General features: G+C 47.8%; 1 protein-coding gene across 2 annotated transcripts in view; it reads right to left on the reverse strand.

Moving 5' to 3' along the window:
- Window positions 1–914: 914 nt before the first annotated feature.
- LOC119181837 (spindle assembly abnormal protein 6 homolog) overlaps window positions 915–26,343 on the reverse strand; it is a 269,839-nt gene continuing 244,410 nt past the window's right edge. For both annotated transcript variants that reach the window (XM_075875137.1, XM_075875138.1), the window contains 5 exons: window positions 17,523–17,604; window positions 15,967–16,055; window positions 15,237–15,329; window positions 4,989–5,053; window positions 915–1,545 (listed from right to left, as the gene is read on the reverse strand). In XM_075875137.1, coding sequence (XP_075731252.1) covers window positions 1,362–1,545; window positions 4,989–5,053; window positions 15,237–15,329; window positions 15,967–16,055; window positions 17,523–17,604 — 513 coding nt within the window. In that variant the 3' untranslated portion in view covers window positions 915–1,361. The remainder of the gene's footprint in view (window positions 1,546–4,988; window positions 5,054–15,236; window positions 15,330–15,966; window positions 16,056–17,522; window positions 17,605–26,343) is intronic.

Here is a 26,343-nt window from a genome sequence, read left to right on the forward strand (position 1 = left end):
GAAAGACGACACAGACGTCAAGAAAGGTAGGCACTTAACTTTCAACTGTTTATTTCATGCCGTTCGCATCTATCTTATACATGCGTAAAAACACAACTCTTCTTGCACGTGGTCTCATTCCAAAAAAACGTCATTTCTTTATCCGTAGTGCAATTTATGGCGAGCTCACACACAAGTTTCCCATATCTGCTATAGCTTCAGCTTCTTTAATTTCACGTGTCGGCCGATTTCGAGACTGGCCGATAATGATGCAGCTGCACAGACCAGGGGAGCACCCTTTACCTTTGTAGTGCGCTGCTAGGCAACCTCCCGCTGAAAGTTTCATTCTTGCGTTGTAGTGATCTTCACGTAATCTATCATTAGGACACCGCTTGGTCTGCCCTATATAGTACTGTGACTGTACTATATCGTGCAGTCACAGACTCAACAAGGATTTTTAAACTCTAGACAAAACTCGTGATGAAACCAAGCGTTCTCGCCTTTCATACATTATTGCCATGTCTCACAGCCACTGTTGCCTTTTCCGTTGCCAAGTATGCTGTCGTTGTTCGTACTTGGGGTCTTCGGCGTGCCACAGTCACTATGGAGCCACTTGTTTGGCTAATAGTTGCCTTCATGTTTAGTAGACCAGAGCTAAATATAGAGGAATTTACCCACTTTCCGTGGTACATGCTAGTTTATTACAGTTTTTTGGCAGGCAGTATGCAAGATTTAGCATCGCTGCTAAATTTGAAAAGCTCCGATGTAGCGCTACATCAAAAGGTTTTCATACTAATCACCAATGGGCCCATATTGCAACTCTCACTGTTTAAAGCAAGTTTGGGACTTACCGTGGGGTGGTCAGACAGGAATTGCAGTCTACGTGAAGCTGTGTTCAACTCTAGAATCCCGTTTTCCCCAGACACGGCTCAGCATTTAATTAAAGTTCACCTTTAATTGCAAACTTATACATCATCTTCATAAACCACAAACAAAAAGACTTTTCTTGCTCAAGCTTTTTTTCACTGCAGTTCATTTTGCAGATACACCGCGCTTCATTATTGCGATTCACAGCTGCTTATAAAGTCTAATGCTCTTTAATGAATAATCGATACAACCAAAGTATTCTCGCACTAGATACGGCTTCAATATTACATTTGCATGAGAATACCTAAATGGAACCGCCTTGGCAGATGCCATTTACTGCGGTAAATTCGTACTGCTGGATCTCACCGTACATTCCAATCTTGCTCACGGAAACGGGGCCGGCGGTCTTATAGAACGAACCTACTTCACGGAGCTACACAGGACTTCACAGGGTTCTCCACTCCGAAATGTGGCTTTGATTGAACCAATCTGTCTTGTTTCTTGCTATACTGTCGTCAGGACGGGTTAGTCTTGGCAGTGGCAGGGTGGTAAGGTGGTGCTTGGCTGGCAGCAGGCGCCCTCAGGTGATTGAATGCAGCAGACCCGGCCGCAGTGGTAATCGGATTAAGCACCCTCTTTGCCGTTGGGTCTGAGGTCGTCAGAGGCTGCAGAAATCGCGGGTCAACCAGCGGGGCGTCCCTAGGGTAAAAGTGAGTCGAGTCCATCAGAATGAGTAAAACGGAACGATTTCAGCTCAATTTCCACCACACACCACAAAAACTCAGTTAAGGCATTAACGTATGACACCTTGAAGGGTCACTCAATTCGTGAACCTCTGTTTTTTTGTTCTTAACTGTAACTACTGACTCGATAGCAGCAACTAAACTGTTGTGCCCCAGTGCAAGATGATTGTTCAACTATATGCTATACTCAAGGACAACTTTCTGTGGCAGTGAAGGGAAGGCTATGGGGGCAAAGCTACTGCTCCTGTACTCCTCCGCGAAGTAGTCCGGTTCGGCCCGCGTTTCAAATGACAGCCCTGGTCAGGTAATCCCACCGTCCCACAGCACACAATTTGATACATCTGCTTACACAGCTATTTGTGAGTGAAATTCGGCACAAACTCCTTCGGCGAGTCGTCAGAATTGCTGGAGGGCGATGCGTGCTTACCTAAAGACGAAAATGCCATTTTGACTGCACGCAAAGTGTGATGTTTTCAGACGCGCATAAATGCGAAGCGACTCTTCAGAAAGCGAACACAGATAAGAATATCTCCTCGGTGCGTGCAGCGTCTCTTAATAAACAGCACCCAGTGGGAAATAACGTCGTTCTTCTTTATTATTTTCACACGAAAAACACGGGTGCATTTGTGGCACTATATTCTACAGCGGTGGCAGACGCCCACTTTGGCTCAGTAGTCTTCCCTTCATTGCCACAGAAAGTTGTCCCCGAGTACAGTATGTTACGACCAGAGGCACTTTCGATCTCTCGAAGAGCCCTCACGGACCCCCTTCACCTTTCGCCCGTTGCGGCGTGCCTATCGCTTTTCTTTCTCTCTGTGCGCGGTACGTCCCCCCCCCCCCCCCCCGTCTTATCTGTGCGCCACAGTGGGGTTCAGGAGCGGTGCCAGTGTAGAGACATCCCAGCTGATAAGCACACAGGGAGGGAAGGTCACCAAACGGCCAACCGACGTCGGTCAATTCTTGCGACCCCCCCCCCCCGCCCCTTCTTTTTTGCCTACTTTCTTTTTTCTTCACTCTAACTGTCCCTTCATTCCCCCCTCCCCTCCATGAGTGCACGCTTTCGGGCGTCCCGAGATCACAAGCAGATACCACTGTTAGCAACGTTTTTATGGCGTGCCTGGGTGGCCCCCGGACAGCTTGCAGAAGATAGCGCCATCAACCACCCAAGATGAGTAAAGTGCAACAAAGAAGCTGTTTTCAAACATGCATGTAAATTGCGAAAGGCTAAGCGACCTAACTTTTTTTTTTTTTTGCATTACCGCATTTTTTCCTTCTCCTAAAAAAGTTTTCATAAAATTTACCCGGCGTAATAAATGCACCCCACAACTTTGCTCCAATTTTTCAAAAAAAAAAAGTGTTTATTACGCGAGTAAATATGGTACTATTTAATCATCATTGGGAGGCTGCAAGAGCCAGTGACGTCAAGGAACAGCTCTTGCAGTTTTCAGCACTGCTGCGTTATCTGCTGTGTTGAGCGCTACAAGCGATTGTTACCTCGATCGTCAAAATCCCTTGCTTATCTAGTGTGGCAACGGACCAAGGAGCTGGGAAGAGTGTAAAAAAACGCGGCATATCCACGAAGTGAATAATGACGAGTGGGCGAAGCAGTGGGGTCGTCTTGGTGCTACGGTAAATCACCCGTGGCAATGACAACTCACGCATGTAAATGAGTGCCAAGCAGTGTACAGTTATATACAATGTTTATTGCTCATAACTGGTAGTGTTGCGCTGAGTTCTGAATTTCATTTTGCCTTCAATATTACTGCTTCGTGGCATTGGATCTAGTCTGAAGTTGGCAAAGACAAGGTCTGGGCATGCTCCCCTGGTGGTTGTTGGTTGTTTCCAGTCATACGAAATGCATCATAGAGCCCCCCATATTGAGACGTCATCTACAGCACAACCAGTCAGTGTCCATCATCTTCATCATCATCCATGTTATCATCATGACATTTAGACACATCTACCTTGCAGGTGATGTTCCGTGATGGCAGAAAGAGAATGTCTCGTCTGGAACACACTCGCTCTTCATAGTCGTGAGCGTCATCATCATTGTAATGGGGTAAAGTGAGTACCTTGCATGTGTGATGCGCCACGATGGCAGAAAGAGAATGTGTGGTCTAGAACACGCTTGTTCTTCATCCTCACGAGCGTCATCATCATCGTCATGATGTAAAGCGGGTACCTTGAATGTGCTGTGCCGTAATTACAGAAAGAGAGTGTGCGGTCTCAAATGTGCTTGTTCACCAGCATCATCGCCAGCAACGGCTACAGCGCACAACATCGATTTTTTGTTTCAACACATTCACAAACTTCAAAACTCTATAGAAATACTTTATAGGCTGAGTTTGTGGTTGATGTCACACAGATGGCACCTCTGTGTTCACATCAGTACAATGCAGCTGCCAAATTTTGCCCAAATTTTCTTGTCGCCACTCCTTTGAAGGAGCCCAGCAGCACTTTTTGAGCGTGGTCAGAAAACACTGCCGATTGGTAGTCGAGGCTACTGAGAACACGCGAACCAAATATCATAGCACAGCACGCAGCCTGTAATTTCCAGTAAATTCTCAAAATCAGCTAAAGATTGCTTTCTCTTCCAGCTAAAAATGATGCTACATGCTCAAAATTATTGTACCACAGGCCCAAGTATCGCACCATTCGCTTTTTGAGCATGGTGCACTCGGTAGTTGCTGGGGTCGTGATGTGTCTGCGATGGCACTGAAAAGCCATGCGTTTGAAGAAGAAAAAAAGAAAGAGAGAAAGTGCTCAAGGTCACGAGGCTCGTGTGATGTATCTTCTTCCCTTGTGCCCTCCCTCCCTGAACCAGAGAAAAGCAAGCAATTGCAGTGTGCGACAACTCTGCTCGTACTGGACGAATTCTAAAATTTTTTGAAGCAGTGAATTCATTAAACAATAAGCTCTTCACTGAATCTATTTCATTGCTACTTGGTGAAGTGTGGCCAGTTCCCTTTAACGTAACCAGTTTCCCACTCTTAATCCCTGGCTTTGCTCTGTTTCCAAGTATAGATGGGATTAAAGATAGCTGAACCTTTTCAATTGACCTATATTCTCATTTATGGCCTACATTATCATGAAAAAGAGAGAGAAACATGCACTAATACTGCACAGCCAAAAGTGAAACTCGCGCAAGTTTATAATATTTATGATAACACTTCCATAAGTTTATCTTTATGATCGTTCTAAGTTATGATTCCAAGGGCGTGAAGAAAGAGAGACAGAACTTCCTTTAAGTATGCTAGTAGCGTGCTAGCTTGCCTGGCATAACATGCTACTCCAGATTGGTATGATGTGTAGTGAAATTACATGCACTTTCACACAAGTACAGCACATGCAGAAAGCCCACTGCAACACTCAATGAACACGAAAGGGGGGCCAGCTCACCCAATGGGCCTGGGAAGAACTGGAGATTCTTGAGCCACACCAGGAGTCAGGTTCGGAAATGTTGGCTGCAATACAGAATCCAAGCAAATGCCAATTTCTCTTGAACTACAGGATTGACTGAGTGGGCACAGTGATCAACTTTGTTAAGACTCCCGAGTGCACATTAGAGTCCCCCGTGTTATCTTGGCCACATGTAGTGTTTGTGTGCGCTGCTGCAACTTGACTTACAGATTTAATCAATAAATGATGTTAAGGAAAAACAATGGAGAGAAGAGACGCATAACAAAGATAAAGACAGTTTTGGTTATCAACTGCCTGGTTTGTTGCACCGATTTCAAGATACATAGTTCAAAGAAAATATTAGAACCTGTAAAGTCATAAATGAATGAAATTATATATGGCAATGTTTCACATACGTGCAGTCACAAGTGATATTACTCCTATGGTACTGCTCCAGTACTATGCAGATGTGATGATTTCTATCATGTGCTTTCAAGCGTTCCTGTGTCTTCCATGTCAGTAGGCACTTCATGGTCAGAAAGTGTGCAATCAACTGAGCAAGAACGTGTTAGTACTTTTGAGTGTGCGTTTTAATGTGACGTCACATCTCCAGCTTGCACAGAACTGACGGGACATGCAAAAATGTTTGTTGCCACCAAACATTGTTAAACCGAAATGCGCACGTGCACGCACGCACGCACACACACATACACACACATATGGGAAAGAAGTGTATACTTAGGGGCTCGTTTTTCCGTGCTTTGACACAATAATAAAGAAATCTAGCAGACAATAATGCCAAGGAAAGTATAGGGGAGGTTATTAGACCAAATTGTAAGGTAAATGTGAAGAAAGAAAAGTGGGTGAAAAGATAACTTGTCGTGGGCAGGAACCAAACCTGCGACCTTCGAATAACGCGTTCGATGCTCTACCACTGAGCTATGCTCCCAGCCACTTTATTTATTGGGTATATATGTGAATTTAAAGGGGCAGACTGGTCTTTGGGACCAAAAAGTGTCAAAAAAATTCATTCTTTAAAAGTGACCTATTTGGTTTTTGCAAGTATTTTTCTATCTCTCAGCAAATTTTCACACACCAGGAAGTGGTAATTTTTTTGGAATAACATTCTAAATGTCCAGATTCTTGGTGCTGTTAACATGCAGAACCTGCAAAAAAATGGGGAACCGACTTTGAGGCTTCTTTATGATTTTCCGGCACCTGCTTTAGAACCTCTGCTACAAATTCAGGAGCACATTTATGAGGATTGGAAAACATGTGCACCATTATTGATGCTTTTTGAAGAAGCTGTGTGTTTTGAGTTTTTTACATTTTTCTCAAAAAAGTTAATTTAGGACTGTTCAATTTTGAGGCCCCAATATCTCTGCAGCTAGGGCAGATACAACAATAATTTTTTTGCAATGGAAACCTGTATGGGTGTAGAATGCAAGTATGGGAGCACAATTTTGAGCACAAGCCTTTTTAATTAATTACTCATCATAATTGTAAGACAATTCCAACTGCTTTTAAAAATGAATAGTTCATTTTGCTGTAAAGTAATCAAGAAAGGCCTAAAAATAATAACTCTTGCATACTATCAATATATAGTCATTAGTCTATGTTGGCATATCTTAAATATCATTTTTAACTAAGCACTTTTTCTATGGCGGCATTAAACAATAAGGGGTGAGCATAAGTTATCTCAGGAAAAAGATAAGTTACAGGAAAAATAATTAAATATTTGAAATCAGCAGAAAAAACTGCATAATCCTGTGCAGATTTCTAAGACCAGTCTGCCCCCTTAAACGTGGGAGTGTAAGTCAGCGCCATCTGTAGACATGGCGGTGAGTGTAGCACACTCTTTTATGAGCCTGTGTGGCATCACGTAGCACGTGAGCTTATTACGAGCTGGCAGCTGACCAATAGTCCCTCGTATACAACCTGAGGCACCAAGTCTGCCAGTACGAGATCCTCGTTAATGAATAAGGGGAAGAAGTGGATACCTAAGGGCTTGTTTTCCGTGTTTTGGCACAATATTAATTAAATCTAACAGACAATAATGCCAGGGAATGTATAGGGGAGGTTATTAGACCAAATTGTATGGTAAATGTGAAGAAAGAAAAGTGGGTGAAAAGATAACTTGCCGTGGGCAGGAACTTCGAATAACGCGTTCGATGCTCTACCACTGAGCTACCACAGTGGCTATCCTCCCAGCCACTAATTAATATTATATATATATATACCATGAAAGCTAGGAAGGTCTGGTGATCACCGCTCGTCCTTTGGTCCCAGCAAGTGCACGCATCATTTGTTGCATTGAACTCCCGCTAACTTAGGCGTACTTGGCCGCCCACCGAGTGAACATATTTTCTCAGGCATGACACCCACATTACATACAGTAAAACTGGAGCTAAGCTTGCGGTGCGGGTAACACGAGAATATCTGTGCACACACACATATATATATTGTCACGGGGTCGTGACGTGGCCGAAGACAGGAGACTTCGTGTTGGGATTTAACTGTTTATTTGGGCGAACCTGTGCCCGGTAAAAGGAAAGTCCAATTACAGCAGCAGTCTCGCACAAATAGCAGTCTCGGACTGATAGCGGCGAACAGAGCGTCGACCTTCGATCAACAACTGACAAGCGGCGAAGCGCGTCGGCATTTATACTCTTGCCGTCGAATGTTCTAGCGTTATCGCTGGCGGTGGCGTAGGTTCCAGAACAATCTGTACCGCTCGCACAGTGGGTGTGATCTTATCGAAATGATCTACTACAGTCCGGAACCTTCTCGAAAACTGCAGGCGCGGTTTGCGCTGAGAATCGTGTGGTGTTCTGGGACGACAACAAAAACTTGGGCAATGGAACGTGGCATTGCCCCCCTCTGAAAAAAGGCATCGTCCCGATGCTTTAACTAAAGCTGAAGGTACAATAATAATGCAAGAAAGTACAATGAATACGATACAACGATAATACAGAAAAACACTGTTTCAGTTTGTTAACACGCATGAAACGGCTTGAGGTGCGCGACATGCACAACTTCAGGTCGCGATCGGCGTCGTTGAGAGTTCGTGATGCCATCGGGGACAACCTCATAATCAAGTGGGCCGAGACGTCGAACCACCCTGTACGGTCCGAAGTACCGTCGCAGAAGCTTTTCACTTAGTCCACGTTGGCGTATCGGCGTCCACACCCAAACACGTTCACCGGGCTGGTATTCCACGAAGCGTCGTCGAAGGTTGTAACGGTGGCTGTCGGTCGTCTGTTGATTCTTGATACGGAGACGCGCAAGTTGTCGGGCTTCTTCGGCCCGTTGAAGATACTCGCTCACATCAAGGTTTTCTTCGTCGGTGACGTTGGGTAACATGGCATCGAGCGTCGTTGCCGGGCTCCTTCCGTAGACCAATTTGTATGGAGATATCTGCGTCGTCTCCTGCATCGCCGTGTTGTATGCGAAGGTCACATACGGAAGAATGGCGTCCCACGTCTTGTGTTCGACATCGACGTACATTGACAGCATGTCGGCGATCGTCTTGTTAAGCCGCTCGGTGAGGCCGTTGGTCTGTGGGTGGTACGCTGTCGTCCGGCGGTGGTTTGTTTGGCTGTATGCCAAGATCGCTTGAGTTAAGTCGGCAGTGAATGCGGTTCCTCTGTCGGTGATAAGGACCTCCGGGGCGCCGTGACGTAGGACGATATTTTCGACGAAGAACTTAGCTACCTCGGATGCACTGCCTTTTGGCAGGGCTTTTGTCTCGGCGTAGCGGGTGAGGTAGTCGGTAGCTACCACGATCCACTTGTTTCCGAAAGCCAACGTCGGGAACGGCCCCAGTAGGTCCATACCAATCTGCTGGAAAGGTCGGCAAGGTGGATCAATTGGCTGCAGAAGTCCAGCTGGCCTTGTCGGCGGTGTCTTGCGTCGCTGACAGTCCCGGCATGTCCTCACATAACGAGTGACGTCGGTAGTAAGACGTGGCCAGTAGTACCTTTCTTGTATTCTCGCGAGCGTGCGAGAAACACCGAGGTGCCCTGCCGTCGGATCGTCGTGCAGGGCCTGCAAGAGTTCTGGTCGCAGAGCTGAAGGCACCACAAGAAGGCACTTAGCTCGAAGCGGTGAAAAGTTTTTCTTTTGTAGAAGACCGTTTCGTAGAAAGAACGACGCAAGTGCGCGCTTGAATACCTTCGGGACTTCGGTGGTCCTGCCTTCGAGGTATTCTATTAGGGCCTTAAGTTCCGGGTCGGCCCGCTGTCGTTCAGCGAAGTCGTCGGTAGTTATCGTTCCCAAGAAGTAGTCGTCATCCGGGTCGTCGTGTAGTGGTTGGTCGACAGGCGCACGAGAGAGACAGTCGGCGTCGGAGTGTTTTTTTGCCGGACTTGTAAATGACAGTAATGTCATATTCTTGAAGTCTCAGGCTCCATCGTGCGAGGCGACCTGAAGGGTCCTTCAAGGTGGCTAGCCAACACAAGGCGTGGTGGTCGCTCACAACTTTGAAGGGCCTGCCGTAGAGGTAGGGGCGAAATTTCGACGTAGCCCAGATGATGGCGAGGCACTCCTTTTCTGTTGTGGAATAATTTGCTTCTCCTTTGGATAGCGATCGGCTGGCGTAACTAATAACCCTTTCAAGTCCGTCAGCCCTCTGCACAAGATCGGCGCCAAGACCTACACTGCTTGCGTCAGTATGTATTTCTGTCTCGGCGAATTCGTCGAAATGGGCAAGCAACGGAGGCGTCTGGAGGCGATGTTTAAGCTCCTGGAAAGCGTGTTCCTGTGGCGTTTCCCACTTGAACTCCACGTCCGCCTTGGTAAGGTTAGTGAGAGGATCAGCAATGCGGGCGAAGTTTTTCACGAACCGCCTATAATAGGCGCACAGGCCCAGAAATCGGCGTACGGCTTTCTTGTCAGTGGGCGTCGGGAAGTCGGCGATGGCGGCTGTTTTCCGTGGATCGGGACGAACTCCAGACTTGCTGATAACGTGCCCCAGAAACAAGAGCTCCTCATACGCAAATTTGCACTTTTCTGGCTTCAGTGTGAGTCCCGAAGTCTTGATGGCTTGAAGCACAGCTTCAAGGCGCCGAAGATGCTCGTCGAAACTCGAGGAAAACACGACGATGTCGTCCAAGTATACAAGGCAAGTCTGCCACTTCAATCCTGCCAGTACTGTATCCATAACGCGTTGAAAAGTTGCAGGCGCTGAGCAAAGGCCGAAGGGCATCACCTTAAACTCGAAGAGGCCGTCCGGTGTTATAAACGCCGTCTTCTCTCGGTCTCTTTCGTCGACTTCGATTTGCCAATAGCCAGTCTTGAGGTCCATTGACGAAAAGTATTTGGCGTTATGGAGCCGATCAAGTGCGTCGTCTATTCGTGGGAGAGGATACACGTCCTTTCTTGCGATTTTGTTCAGGCGGCGATAATAGACGCAGAAACGTAGGGTCCCATCCTTTTTCTTCACTAACACCACGGGGGATGCCCATGGACTCTTGGACGGCTGGATAATGTCATCCCGCAGCATTTCATCAACTTGTCTCTTTATGGCCTCACGTTCTTGCGTCGAAACCCTGTACGGACTCTGACGGAGTGGTCTGGCATTTTCTTCGGTTATGATGCGATGTTTCGTGATTGGGGTCTGCCGAATTTTCGATGACGACGAAAAGCAATCTTCGTATTGCAGGAGCAGGGCCTTGAGCTGTTCTTGCTTATCGTTCGCAAGTCTGGGACTGACGTCGAAAGCTATGGGAGGGGCTTGGTTCCTCTGAGCAGGTTCCGCAGAATCGGCGAGGGCAAATGCACTGGTGGCTTCGACAATTTCTTCGATGTAAGCGACCGTTGTTCCTTTGTTCACATGTTTGTACTCATTGCTGAAATTCGTGAGCATAACCGTTGCTTTTCCTCACCGCAGCTCTGCAATTCCTCTTGCGACGCAAATATTTCGGGTGACCAACAGATGCTGACTGCCTTCAACGACGCCTTCCAAGTCAGGTGATTTAGGAGTGCCGACTGAAATAATGACGCTTGAGCGAGGCGGAATGGTGACTTGTTCTTCCAGCACATTCAAGGCATGGTGTCCTGATGGCGTGCGCGGCGGTAGTGCTCCTTCTGTGGATAACGTTATCGACTTCGTTTTTAGGTTGATGACAGCACCATGGAGGCATAAGAAGTCCATGCCAAGGATGACATCTCTCGAGCAACGCTGTAGGACTACGAAGTCTGTAGGATAAATAAGGCCGTTAATGGTGACTCTCGCTGTGCAGATTCCTGCAGGCGTTACGAGATGACCTCCGGCTGTACGGATTTCAGAGCCTTTCCAAGCTGTCTTAACTTTCTTTAACTTCGCAGCGAACGACCCACTGATGACAGAATAGTCGGCTCCAGTATCGACGAGAGCGGTCACACTGTGGCCGTCGATAAGAATGTCGAGGTCGCTAGTTCGCCGTCTCGCATTACAGTTAGGGCGTGGCGTCGGGTCACGGCTGCGTCGGCTTGTTCCGCTGCTTCCATGTTGCGTCGTCAGGCCACCTTCGGTAAGTGAGCTTTCGCCGTCAGGGCTTTGCCTGGTTGGCGTTGTGTTCGGAAAGCTCCGTCGCGGCGTCGTCGTCGGAGGAGGATCTTCGGTAGTTCGTCGCACAGCAACCGCACCTCCACCGGTTGCTGCCCTTAGTTTCCCGGATACGGGCTAGGAGACCGGCCCCGCGTTGGGCCAGAGTACTGCCGGTGGTACGGTGACGTGCAGCGGCTGGGCGACGGCGAACGCGAAGGGCTTTGTGGTGTCCACCGAGTTCCTGTCAGGTAGTCGGCAATGTCACGAGGTCGTTCTCCTGGCTGTGGACGCGGTGCATTGACGGCGAAGCCACGCAGTCCCATCTGTCGGTACTGGCAACGACGGTATGTGTGTCCGGCCTCGCCGCAGTGGTAGCAGAGCGGGCGATGGTCAGGGGTGCACCAGACGTCAGTCTTCCTCGGTGCACTGCGCTGGACCGCTGGTGAACGGTATGACGTCGGTGGGGGTGGTGGCGGCGGTGGCGTCTGTCGACGGAAGTGCGATGGGGCGGCATTTTGGCGTGGACGGGGAGGAGCGTTGTGGCGCAGTGCAGCGGCGTAGCTCATAGCTTCCGGCTCTGGCAGCGGTGCGTGGGGAATTTGAAGCGATTGCCGAACTTCTTCTCGCACAATGTCAGCGATGGAATCCACTTGAGGCTGCGCCGAAGGCAACAGCTTGCGCAGCTCTTACCGCACGATCGCTCGGATCGTTTCACGCAGGTCTCCGGAGTTACTGGCTTGAGCAGCAGCGCAGTCTGCAGTCAGGCGACGATTATACTGTCTGGTGCGCATGTCCAGGGTCTTTTCGATAGTGGTCGCTTCGGCTACAAATTCTTGGACGGTTTTTGGTGCGTTTTTCATCAGTCTTGCGAAGAGCTCCTGTTTGACCCCTCGCATGAGGAAACGAACTTTTTTCTCCTCAGGCATGTCTGGGTCAGCGTGACGGAATAGCCGGGTCATTTCTTCTGTGAAAATGGCGACATTTTCATTTGGGAGCTGAACCCGGGTCTCTAATAAAGCAGCAGCCCTCTCTTTGCGAGCGACGCTCGCGAACGTTTGCAAGAATGAGCCGCAGAAAACATCCCACGTTCGGAGCGTGGATTCCCGATTTTCGAGCCAGGTTCTTGCGGTGTCTTCCAAATAGAAGAACACATGACGCAGCTTTTCGTCATGGTCCCAGTGGTTGAGGGCGGCCACACGGTCGTATGTTTCTAGCCAGGACTCCGGGTCTTCGAACGATGACCCATGGAAAATTGGTGGTTCCCTGGGTTGATGCATGACCATCGTGGGCTGGGACGCTGCGGTTGTCATTGTCGCTGCAGTCGCGGTCATGGCCTTGGTCTTCCGCGCTTTGTCTAGTAGAAGCCCGTACTCCGGTGGTAGCCCTTGCTGTCGGCGGCTTGTTCGCTGCTCCTGGTTGGCCTCGGTGTCTTCTCCGCGACGTGGGCTGGGTTCACGGCTTGACGGGGGCGTCCGCTACATGAACGAAGCAGCACCTCCACCAGATGTCACGGGGGTCGTGACGTGGCCGAAGACAGGAGACTTCGTGTTGGGATTTAACTGTTTATTTGGGTGAACCTGTGCCCGGTAAAAGGAAAGTCCAATTACAGCAGCAGTCTCGCACAAATAGCAGTCTCGGACTGATAGCGGCGAACAGAGCGTCGGCCTTCGATCAACAACTGACAAGCGGCGAAGCGCGTCGGCATTTATACTCTTGCCGTCGAATGTTCTAGCGTTATCGCTGGCGGTGGCGTAGGTTCCAGAACAATCTGTACCGCTCGCACAGTGGGCGTGATCTTATCGAAATGATCTACTACAGTCCGGAACCTTCTCGAAAACTGCAGGCGCGGTTTGCGCTGAGAATCGTGTGGTGTTTTGGGACGATAACAAAAACTTGGGAAATGGAACGTGGCAATATGGATAATTTGGAGCTAGACTCAAATGCGAATCATACAAGAGTGTTGGTGTGCAAGTTGGCTTCATGGCACACCTTCGCGGTTATGCAAGGAAGGTGGTTTTTCATTCAATACATAGGTCTGTGTACAGCACGGGAGCCGTCGGTTTGTGCTTCACCTTGAGGCAGTGTCTGGCTCTGACGTGGTCAGCCTGACTACTAAGTCACACATGCTCCTGACACACCGTGTCAGAGCCCGAAACTGGCTCAAGGTGTCGCCCTGCAAAGCAAAAACCTGCTGCTCGCGCACTCTACACAGACAAAGCTGCCGCTGCACCTTTTTCTTTCTGCCGTGGTTTGTAGGGTTGGGGAGTAACAGCTTGAGCTAGTTGATGTGTCGTGATGATTGCTATAGCGCAAACTGAGGACTAGAACACAGAGACAAACGAGGATGAGCACTCGCCCTCATCTATTTCGGTGTCCTAGTTTTCAGCTCATGTTATAGTGATCATCAAAATAATCATCCTGTAGTGGACGGCGCTGATTATATGCGGGGCCGGGTTATATAAAAAAAAATATGAAATCCAGACTACTTGTGGAGCGTGCCGGATGTGCAACGCCGCGCACGAGCACGCCAAAGCTTCGCCAGAGGTCAACTGAAAACTAAGAGTCGAAGCTCCACACTATCACGGTTATCAGCGAGTGACAGGAAAGCTGGAATGCTTCAAGCCATTTTGAGACTTTAGTTTTGAGACTTCTGCTGTGCTAGCTGTGCACATTGAGAACTTATTGACAATCGATGATGGCGATGATAGAGACTGGTTTTCGGTGCAGCGATTGCAGCAAACGGTAGTTCCATTTTCAATCAGTGTGCATTGACGGTGCGCGGCTTGGAACTTCATCTCTGGTATCTGTGATCGCATCTACTACGGTACTAATTGCTACACTGCTTCAAGTCGGAGCCTTTTGAATGCGCATGTACTTTCATGGTCGCCCGTGATCGCGTTCACACGATCGCGTTTGTGTTCTCAGCGGTTGCAGTGGGATGTACATTCAAACCTCGATATGACAAAGAGGGATATAGCGAAAGAATGGCTATAATGAAGTAAATGAAGAATTGTCTTGCAATAGATGTACTGTTAGGCATATACCTTTATAACAAGCTTTTAGATATAACAAATTTATTTTCGATTAGGATGCAACTTAATGTTTGAGTTTAGTTGTGCGTGGGCTAGGTGCGTGCTGGTCGCGCATGTGCCTTCATAACGTGGAGGCTGTCATTGACGATTGCAGGGTTAGTTGCGACGAACAGTAGTTTAGTTTTGAACGCTACGTTAAAAACATGCATGAGCTCTTCAGCGATTCTATCGCGGCCAGCACACGCATCAAACCCACCAGCAGCATTACGGTAGATGGACAATCTGTCGCTGAGCACCTCAACGACGAAAAATTTATCAGAATGTGCAAGTGATTGCAGAAAGCGTGTATCCGATTAAGGCACGGATTTTGCGATGTGGCCATGGAGCTGTGGAAGTCACGAGCCAACAGGAAATGGTCGAGCGGCTAGCATAATTTCAGAGCAATCCTAGGCAAGCTCCTTTTTTTTTAACCAGTAGCAATAAACAAAACTTTATTGAAGTGGAAGTACCCTGAAAAAATACCCGTTTTTTTAGAGTTTTGTTGCATTGTTTTCTATTGCTGAGGCGAAATGGAAATTTTTTTGTTGTTGCAGAAATTACATTGTAGCGGAGCTCATTATAGCGGGATTTGAATGTACGCAGCTTTTCAAGACTAAACCACAGCATGGTCTATTTCTGTCACCCCACCTGCGAAGGTGCAGTGGTGCCACCCGTGCCAGGGAATGCGAAGTTGCGTGCAGTCGGGTAGGTGGGGCTTTGTTGAGCTACTGGGCTAGTGAACTGAAACAAAAAGGGAAAGAAATTCCACATGAGTGCAAGCCTGCTTAATGACGAAATAACCGGCGTAAGACATTCACACAATGCAGTCATGGATACACTGACCGACAAAAAGCAACAGAGGTTGAATGGCAGAGTAATGTTACCACTGCCGCGTAAAAAGTAACGGTGTTGGTTATAAGTCACTAGAATGAAAAAGCAACCTACAACTTGTGTTGATTCATGAGCGACTACCTAGCTACTTTGATGTCACATACTAAGTGATGCCAAACAGGCAAGAAAGAGTGTTCCGCACAGCTCGCCACAATGACACAGGTGGCGCTGACTGACACTCCCACGATTAAATGCACATATATACTTTATAAAGTGGACGGGGGAAAGACCGCCACTGTAGCTCAATAGTAAAGCACCGGACGTGTTCATTGAAAGTTGCAGGTTTGGATCCTGCCGGTCACAAGTTATTTTTTTGTCCACTTTACTTTCTTCACATTTACATTACAATTACTTCTTATACCATCCCCTACACTTTCCCTGGCATAACTGTCTCTTAGTTATCATTGATGTTGTGTCTAACAAAGAAAAACGAACCCCTAAAATTTACACTTTTCTTCAGAGAAATGAGGCAGCGCTCGAAAGTCACCTGTTTGCTCGAAGACACACCGGCAGGACTACCCCGTTTGTCCTGCTGTAGTTGGTACGAGTTGAGCTGCTTGTTCAACCACTGGATCACTGAAAATGAGAAGCAGTGATGTGATATGCTGAAGCCATCTTGGAGCAAGTTTTTGGAGGAGCTAGAAGGGTGTTTTGGAGCAAGAAAAATGCTTTTAGAGCATCCAAAAGCATATTTGGAAATATTTGGAAGCTGGGAAAAAGGTTTTTGGAGAAGCTTTAAGTGTATTTTGGAGTAGAAAGAGAACGCAGGTTTTTAAATACGGGTGTGTACATATTCGACTTTTTTAATATTTATCGAATAGTGTAAACTATCCAATTCAATTTGCATCAAAATATTATCATTTAAATTATTCGAAATTTTGGAAGGTAAATATTTCTGATTTTTTTCATACTTCCTAGAGACCGCAAAATTCTAAAGTTCGGGCAGCCCGAAAAAAAAAAAAAAAAAATAGATTCATGCACGTGAAACTGTCAACATTTGTGAATTCAAAGGAATGAAAATTTACCCCTCACACTACTCCTTTCTCAAAACAGTGCGGCTGCCCATTAAAAACTTCTCGCACATGTGCAGTGGTTGTAAAGTGGTGTTTGGGTTATGATATGTATAACACAACTTACGTTATACATGGTCTGTGCTGTAATAGAAAGAGAGTCTGACCAGCACTGCACAAGTGTGCAAGTTTTTCCTCAATGAGCACATGCACACCGCTACAGTAGAGTGGCGTGTGCACGTAAAAACAGGCGCATGCTATGGCATTTAAACCTCAAGAGATCAGTTGCATTTTTTTAAGTACGAAAACACCATGTTTGACACAGCTTTGGTGCAGATTAGTCTAAATGTAGCAGGTTGTTGCAAGATCAGTCGTTTGCAGCAGTTGGGTGCAATGGCCACAGCTATTACATCACTGAACCACCAATGAAAATAACCATGAAAAATGCAAGCTTTGGGGTACAGCTGAGACTTGCATACTGAGTGGTTATGAGCAAAACAACATTAGGGTGTAAAATAGCCAAATTTTTTCTTTGAATGCCACCCACATTACGCACTCAGTTTTGAACAGTAAAAGAAAAATTCTAATGAAACTATGCTGTGTTAGTTCTTCGACGTGACCAACTAAAATCACCGTGTATAAATACATATACAATAAGGTTTTTTTGTGTTTTTTTTTTCATTTAAGTAAATGCATTTCTGCATTGTCTGATTGGGTTTACTGATATCGCTACTGTAAAGGCAGCAATGCATTGAAATATAAATAGACTAAATGAATCCTTTCACCCTGTCTCCCATTGAAAGCCCTAATAGCTTTTCTACAAATGCATGTTTCTTCAAAGTAGGATGGACACAGCAATTGAATTCCAAACACTGCTTGCTGAACCCTATTTCGCAGTCCCATTGAGCACAAAAGAAAGAAGGGTATTGTGCTTTACTTTCCAAAGTAAGCCACTTAAAATTACTTGCAACTGTATGAACAGACTGCTTATTTTGCATGAGCAAGCACTAGGTGTTGAGGAATTGCGACTCACCATTCTCATTCGTTTTTACTTGCTTCTGACACTCGGTCAATTTCTGCTCAACCTCTTCTACCCGTTGTTGCGCCTGTGCCATCTGGGAGAGATGATAAGACATTCAGCACTTCGGGAAGACACTTCACACAGGGGTGGAACTAAAAGACACACTGTACGTCAATGACTACACCGACTTGAAATGAATGAATAAATGTATAAATGAATTAAAAATTGGCAGATCCCACGTACAGTGGGAATCGACGATATGCGAAGCACAAATAAGGAAGGTTGATAAGTCACTTTAATATCAGCACAACGTTGAAATAAGGAAGGTTGATAAGTCCCTTTAATATCAGCACAACATTACAAGGTGAACGGACGTAGTACACAGTAAACACAAGTAGAAATGTATGCGCACCCACGTATCTAGATAAGATGCAATTATGTTGTTTATAGTCGCGTAACGATGGCAACACTAGTGTTAGCAATACCAGCACCAGCAGTGGTAGGCTGATTTGTTGTTCTTGTATTAGCCCTTGATGGAAGTGAGCTCGCACACACATAATGAATCCATGTGTGAAAAGGCCGCACATGACACGCATGGAATCATTTGCATGTTAGGACCAGTAATTGATGTTCGTCATACACTGACGCTGCTCAGTGCCGACTAAGGCATAAATCAAGCTAGCGAACCGGCCGCATGCGCACCATGAGTGTGACGTGTAAATCATGCCGTACATGACATGCATGTCGTGATTTGCATGTTAGGACCTCTAATTCATGTTCAAAATACAGTGACGTCACTTGATGTCAACTAAAGTGTATATCAAGCTAACGAACTGGTTGCAAGCACACCACGAGCGTAGCATGTAAATTATGTAGGCTTGCGCGAATATTCGAACGAATAGTAGAGTATTCGAATTCGCTTCAATTCTAATTTAAAATATTGAAAATCTCGAAGTATTTGCAATGAACGAATAAGTGTACATTAATCCGCATGAAACTGCTTGTAATGGTGGTTTTACTGCAATGTAGGAATGCTAAATCAAGGAAGGAAGCAGCTGTCCAGAAAAAATCCGCTCTGCCCCGAAGCCTCCCTTCAAATTTAAAGGGGCCCTGCAACACTTATTGAGCATGGTCAGACTGCGCTGCTGATCGGTGGTCGAGGCTGCCGAGAACACACAAGGCAAATAATATAGCGCAGCACTCGGCCAACGATTCGCAATAAATTTTCAAAGCCAGTTAGAAATTGCTATCGTCCCTCGGGAAATGACATAACAAGCTCAAAAATCACTTGTCACAGCCATTGGCTGACTTGAGCATGGCGCGCTCGGTCATTACTGGGGCCGCCACGGGAGGCTGCCGCTTGTCCACGCTTACATGCGCGATCGCATTGAAAGGCCGCGTATTCGAAGAAAAACATAATATAGAGAAAAAGTGCTCAAGGTCACAAGACACGCAGGACGTTTCTTCTTTCCCTGTGCCATCCCTTTCTGCTTAGCTTCCAGCTCTTTCGTCGGGACGAGAAGAGAGAATGCAATTGCAGTGTGCGACAAATTTTCGGAACTCTGCTCATACTGGACTGATTGTAAAAACTTTGTGGTGGTGAATTTTTGAGGCAACTGCTTCTTTAGTGGCTCCATGGCTACTTGAAAAAGTGTTGCAGGGCCCCTTATAATGAACATGTTACCCTCAAGTCAATTCCCATTTTATTACGCTTAAAAGCTTGTTATGACGGCTTACATACTTTAAGTATACTAAATTTTAAAATGTTACATGTTTCACAGGTACCAAAATTGACATCTTGCTACTACACAAGGTTGTTTAGACTTCCTTTGAACGAAAAAAAAAAGACATTTGTGTAGAGCCCCTATTTTGATTTTAAAAAAATATATTGTGCAGGTTGATTGATTGATTGATAAGTGGGGTTTAACGTCCCAAAACCACCATATGATTATGAGAGACGTCGTAGTGGAGGGCTCCGAAAATTTGGACCACCTGGGGTTCTTTAACGTGCACCCAAATCTGAGCACACGGGCCTACAACATTTCCGCCTTCATCGGAAATGCAGCCGCCGCAGCCGGGATTCAATCCCGACACCTGCGGGTCAGCAGCTGAGTACCTTAGCCACTAGACCACCATGGCAGGGCTACATTGTGCTGGTTAGTTAGGTTGTGATAAATATTCCTATTTTTTTATATGTGATACATACCATTCGAATTCTATTTGAAATTATTTGAGCAAAATCACTATGCGCTTCGAACCTAAAATTCACTATTCGCACAAGCCCACAAGCCTAAAATTATGCCGTACATTACTTCCATGTCATGATTATCACATTTTCGCCTGGCATAAGTGTTCGTCGCCCATTCACATCACGTAATACCAAATTTGGTATATGTGAAGCTAGCGAAACGGTCACAAACTAGCGCACTATGAGCGTGGCATGTAGTGATACACGCATGACATGAGTATCATGTTTAAACGTGTCATTTACATTCGTTGTTCATTTGAGACCCATAATACCAAATTTGGTATATATGAAGCTGGTGAAATGACTGCGAGCACACCATGAGCGTGGCGTGCAGTCATGACTTACACGACATGATTTCCATGTTAGAGCCTGCCACTTATATTTGCCATGCAGTCATGCCATACCATACCAGATTTGCAATGTGTCATGTGAACGAAACCACCGCAACAACAGCAAGATCATGACACGTAATTCGTGACATACATGTTACGATTTTCATGTTATGACTAGTCAGTTATGCTCGTCATAGTCATGTTATGCCATACCAATTTTGGTATAAGATCCCATCATCGAAAAGGCCAGGAGAGCTAAAAGTTGTAGGTGGCTAGGTAGACAGATAGATACGGCCAAAGTCGCCAAAGTTTGCTAAGAAATGCTTCCTATTTTATAAATGAACAAATGAATAAATAAATAAATAAATAATGTAAAAGGGTTTATTGACGACTGTTGCGGCGGTGGTCCTACGAAGAAACACGATCGTGCAAGAGAAACGGTCAAGCAGATGCCGGCGAAGATCAGCACGAGCCGAGCGAGCGAAGCCCAGCACCCAGTACCCAAGCGGTGGCGATGTTGCTTGCCAACGACGCTCTTTCTTCTTCACAATTTGCCCCCGCCGAAAAAGAGCCATCCTGGCGACCTAAGAGTCTGGAGGCAGAGGGCTATAATATGGCTTAAGGCGGGCGACGTGGACGATGTCACGTCCACGCCGGCGCATGTCGTCAGATGGGGAAAGTGGCTCGATGAGAAAATTCACCGGCGAGGTTTGCTCCAAAACGCGGTATGGGCCCTCGTACTTTGGAACGAGTTTTGATGAAATGCCGGGGGTTTGGTAAGGAACAGCCAGCCATACAAGTGATCCCGGGGAATAGCTGGGGCTTTGTGAAGAGTCGACGTTGTTTTCTTTCTGGCGCTGTTGTTCTCGAGACGTAAAGGTGCGTGCGAGTTCACGGCACTCTTCCGCATTTCGTGCAGCTTCGGACACAGATGGGCATTCGGATGCGTCAGGACGGTATGGAAGGAGAGTATCGATGGTGTGGGATGGTTCGCGTCCATAAAGAAGAAAGAAAGGTGAAAATCCAGTGGTAGACTGTGCCGCGGTGTTATATGCGAACGTAATGAATGGAAGAATGCGATCCCAGTTAGTATGATCGGATGTCACATACATGGCGAGCATATCGCCAAGGGTGCGGTTAAATCTTTCCGTGAGCCCGTTAGTCTGCGGGTGGTATGCCGTGGTCTTACGATGAACAACATGGCATTCAGAAAGCAGAGACGTGACGACTTCTGATAGGAAGGCTCGACCTCGATCGCTTAGTAGTTCTCGAGGTGCACCATGTCGTAATATGAAGCGATGAAGGATGAAGGATGCTACGTCCCGCGCAGTGGCACTTGGAAGGGCGGCGGTCTCAGCGTAGCGTGTTAAATGGTCCACAGCGACTATAATCCACCGATTTTCATCTGATGTTGTCGGTAGAGGGCCATAGAGATCAATTCCGATTCGATCGAAAGGTTTGGCAGGGCACGGAAGCGGTTGAAGCGCACCGGACGAGTGGAAAGGCGGTGATTTGCGACGTTGACAGTCAGGACAGCCCATAACGAATTTTCGAACGAAATTATACATTCCGCGCCAGTAGAAGCGATGGCGAATGCGTTCGTAAGTTTTGAAAATTCTGGCATGACCACATTGGGGATCGTCGTGAAAGGAGGCGCAGATTTGTGATCGCAAGCTGCGCGGGACAACCAAGAGCCACTTACGACCTTCGGGGGCGTAGTTGCGTCGGTGTAGCAGCCGATCACGAATGGCGAAATGAGCAGCTTGACGTCGGAGAGATCGTGGTAGCGCAGTGGTTGACGATCCAGAAAGACAGTTAAAAAGAGAAGCGATCCACGGGTCCTTGTGTTGTTCACTGGTAAAGGAGTCGAGGTCGAGAGATGCGATGGAGATACCAGTGGTTCCGCAGGCCGAGTCGGTAGGTAAAGGCGAACGCGACAGGGCGTCGGCGTCAGAATGCTTGCGTCCGCTGCGATAGATGACACGAATGTCGTACTCCTGGATTTGCAGTGCCCACCGAGCTAGGCGGCCAGAAGGGTCTTTCAATGTGGCGAGCCAACAAAGTGCATGGTGGTCCGTTACCAGGTCGAATGGGCGACCGTACAAATAAGGGCGGAACTTGCGAAGCGCCCACACTAGCGCCAAGCACTCTTTTTCAGTGACGCTGTAATTGGCCTCAGCTTTAGTAAGTGTGCGGCTCGCATAAGCGACGACGTATTCGGAGTAGCCCGGCTTGCGTTGGGCGAGGACGGCGCCTAGACCAACCCCACTAGCGTCTGTGTGAACTTCCGTTGCAGCTGTTGGGTCGAAATGCCGAAGAATTGGAGGAGATGTTAGCAGACTTTGAAGCGTGGCAAACGCGACGTCGCAGTCAGAAGACCAGGATGAAAGGTCTGCATCACCACGTAGGAGGTTGGTCAGTGGTGACATGATCGATGCGAAATTTCGCACGAAGCGCCGGAAGTACGAACATAGTCCGACAAAACTGCGTAATTCTTTCAGTGTAGTAGGTTTCGGGAACTCAGCGACTGCTCGCAGTTTTGCAGGGTCGGGTCGAACACCATGCTTGGAGACGATGTGCCCTAAGATGGACAGCTCTCGCGCGGCGAAGCGGCACTTTTTAAGGTTCAGTTGGAGCCCAGCGTTGGTTAAACACGTCAGAACCAGTTGGAGCCGAAGCAGATGCGTAGGAAAATCGGGAGAGAAAACGACAATGTCGTCGAGGTAGCATAGACACACAGACCACTTCAGTCCACGCAGTGTGTTGTCCATGAGCCGTTCAAACGTGGCAGGAGCATTACAAAGACCAAATGGCATTACGTTAAATTCGTACAGGCCATCTGGTGTAATGAACGCAGTTTTCTGGCGATCAGCTTCTGCCATAGGAACCTGCCAGTATCCAGATCGTAAGTCTAAGGAGGAGAAGAATTCGGCTCCTTGTAGGCTGTCAAGGGCGTCGTCTATGCGCGGTAATGGATAGACGTCTTTCCGCGTCACCTTGTTTAATCGCCGGTAGTCGACGCAAAATCGAATCGATCCATCTTTTTTTCGAACTAGAACGACAGGAGATGCCCAAGGACTGTGCGATGGTCGAATAACACGACTGCGTAGCATCTCTTCGACCTGGTCGTTGATGACGTGACGTTCTGCAGCAGAGACACGGTACGGTCTTTGACGCAATGGCTGGTGCGAACCGGTGTCAATGTAGTGGTGCACTGCGGAAGTCCGACCCAATTGCGGCTGAGAAACGTCGAATGAATTCGCGAAGTGCTGGAGGAGATTAAGAAGCTCGGCGCGTTCATGGGCACTTAAGGTGTCGGCGATGGAACTCGAGAAGGTGTCACTCGATGAGCACTCCAGTGGGGAAAGGGCATGAAGTTCGGTCGAGGCGCTACTGCACGATTCGTCTGGCATGTTAAGGAATAAAGAGGAATCGAGGTACTCCACTCGACCGAGACATTCGCCGGCAAGTAGCGTAAGCGGTGCAGAAAGGGGGTTGTGGATGAAAATATTGCTTCGGCCCGCAGTGACGTCGAGTGTAGCGAAAGGCAAGGAAACGGCTCTGCGGCTCATGAAAATGTCGGAAGGTGTAAACATTACTGTAGCATCGTTATAGTCATCGCAGCAAACCGGGACAACGGCAAGAGAGGCTGGCGGAATTTCAGTGTCCTCACGCACGACAAGTTTTGGCGACCGCTCAAGGGTTTCGTGCAAAGGTTCGTCACACAGGTGCGAAAATTGAACTTCAGCGCGTGCGCAGTCGATGATGGCATGATGATTTGACAGAAAGTCCCACCCGAGGATAACGTCATGCGAGCACACCGAAAGGACGATGAACTCGACAACGTACATAGAGCCTTGGATGAATATGCGGGCCGTACAGGTGCCAAAAGGTCGAACTTGTTGTGCGCTAGCTGTACGAAGCGATAGTCCAGAGAGCGGCGTGGTTACTTTGCGTAGGGAGCGGCAGAGCTGGGCGGCTATAACAGAAACGGCAGCACCTGTGTCGACGAGGGCAAAGGTAGAAACACCATCGACAGATATAGCGACGACGTTAGCTGGTGAAGTGCGAGGACTTGAGCATTTCGACGACGGCGCAGTTCTTGCCTCTGGAACTGCGGCGTTCAGTTTTCCCGGTTGGAGGAAGCGGGTCTAGGACGCATTGGGGACAGTGATCGCCTGCGAGGGGATGGGGAGCGGGGAGAGTGAGTTTGAGGCTGGTGTGACCGAGACTCAGGAAAGTTAGTGCATCCATACTGCGGTGAGGGATAGGGAGCAGGTATGTGCATGGGCTGTGGGTCATACGGTAACGGCCGAGTAGCGCCGTGGAGTGGTTGGAAGCGACGGCGACAATATCGTGCCACGTGTCCTGGAGTACCGCAGGCGTAGCAGATCGGTCGATTGTCAGGAGTGCGCCAGGAATTGCTGACTCGTGGTGCGGCCCAAGGTGTCGAAAATGGGGCGGAGTGGGGAGCGACTGAAGACATGGGTGGCAAATGCTGCTGGCGGGGTCTGCTACGTACCACCTGGGCATACGTAAGAGGCGCGGCCACGGGCTGCATAGCCGGCGCATGGGTAACAGGCATGGCCACAGGCTGCTGGTGGGCAGCGACGGGAACAGCCTGAGCTACCTCTTCGGCAATAACGTCGCGGAGTGGTGAGGGCAGACGAGAAGACGGCGGCTGCTGCGTGAAGGGAATCAACGACAGTTGCCGAGCTACTTCTTCACGCACAAAGTCTTTAATCTCTTGCAGGGTTGGTGAGTGGTCGGGAACAGAAGTGAGACTGGAGAGCGAGTCGGCGTGTGAGGAAAATGGCCGAGTCAGGGCGCGCCGCTTGCTCAACTCGTCGAAACTTTGACACAAAGTGACAAGTTCCGCAACGGTGGCAGGGTTACGGGCCAGGAGCAGCTGATATGCACCGTCATTTATCCCTTTGAGGATGTGTTGAATCTTCTCCGACTCGGGCATGGTGGTGTTCACCCGGTTGCAAAGACCAATAATGTCTTCGATGTAGCTGGTGAAAGATTCCGTTGGCTATTGTGCGCGAGTCCGCAAGCGTTGTTCGGCTCTGGACTTGCGGACTGCGGGTCGGCCAAAAACGTCAGCAAACAAGGTTTTAAAGATGGACCACGTGGTGATGTCGTTTTTGTGGTTGTTATACCACATTTCGGCCACGTCAGTGAGGTAAAAGATGACGTAAGTCAATTTGTCCGCGTCATCCCACTTGTTGTTTGCGCTCACCAGTTCATAGTTAGCGAACCAGTCTTCCACGTCGGTCTCATCAGCTCCGCTAAAGACCTTGGGCTCTCGCAAACGAAGAACGCCGGGGTTGCTGGGGGATGGAGTGGAAGAGCCAGGTTGTGCGTTGTTGGTAGCCATAATGGGAGGTAGCGTTCGGTTGCGCAGCTCCAGGTTCAGGCGACGGCGAATGGCAGCACCCAGGTTCAGGCGACGGGGAATGTCAGCACCTTCCACCAATTGTAAAAGGGTTTATTGACGACTGTTGCGACGGTGGTCCTACGAAGAAACACGATCGTGCAAGAGCAACGGTCAAGCAGATGCCGGCGAAGATCAGCACGAGCCGAGCGAGCGAAGCCCAGCACCCAGTACCCAAGCGGTGGCGATGTTGCTTGCCAACGACGCTCTTTCTTCTTCACAATAAGAACATATACTGCGGTTAATGAGGAGCAAGCTAAACAAACAGTTTCGCTAACCTTACAGCCCTAAGTTCCACAAGAGAAGAATGGCAATGCAGGGAATTTCGCACATATTAAATGCTCCACAGTTAAATCATGATGTTTTTTCTCAAAAGGAGTATAGTTTAGATCCAACCATCAGACAGAAGAGTGTTCGACACTCGACGTCATGGCTACTAGCAACGCCGACTGATGCTCCCACGTTTAAATGCACGTTTATACCCTACAGCTGTCGCGGTAGCTCAGTTGGTAGAGCGTCGGACACATTATTCACATGTCACAGGTTCGGTCGCTCCCCGAAGCAAGTTATCTCTTCAGCCACTTCTCTTTCCTCACATTTACATTACATTTACAACTAATATCACCCACTATACTTACATTGGCATTGCTGTCTATTCTCATTAATGATGAGTCTCATGAAGAAAATGAGCCCTTAATAATTTGCCCACTTCTACTGTTCAACCATTAGACAGGCATTCCAAATATTAAACGACAAGAAATCGGCTGGGCAGCCCACACCGAAAATGGGAGGAAAGTAGACTTGTGTGAATATTCG

The sequence above is a fragment of the Rhipicephalus microplus genome, chromosome 10 (assembly GCF_043290135.1).
Source record: "Rhipicephalus microplus isolate Deutch F79 chromosome 10, USDA_Rmic, whole genome shotgun sequence".
NCBI classification, from domain to species: Eukaryota; Metazoa; Arthropoda; class Arachnida; order Ixodida; family Ixodidae; genus Rhipicephalus; species Rhipicephalus microplus.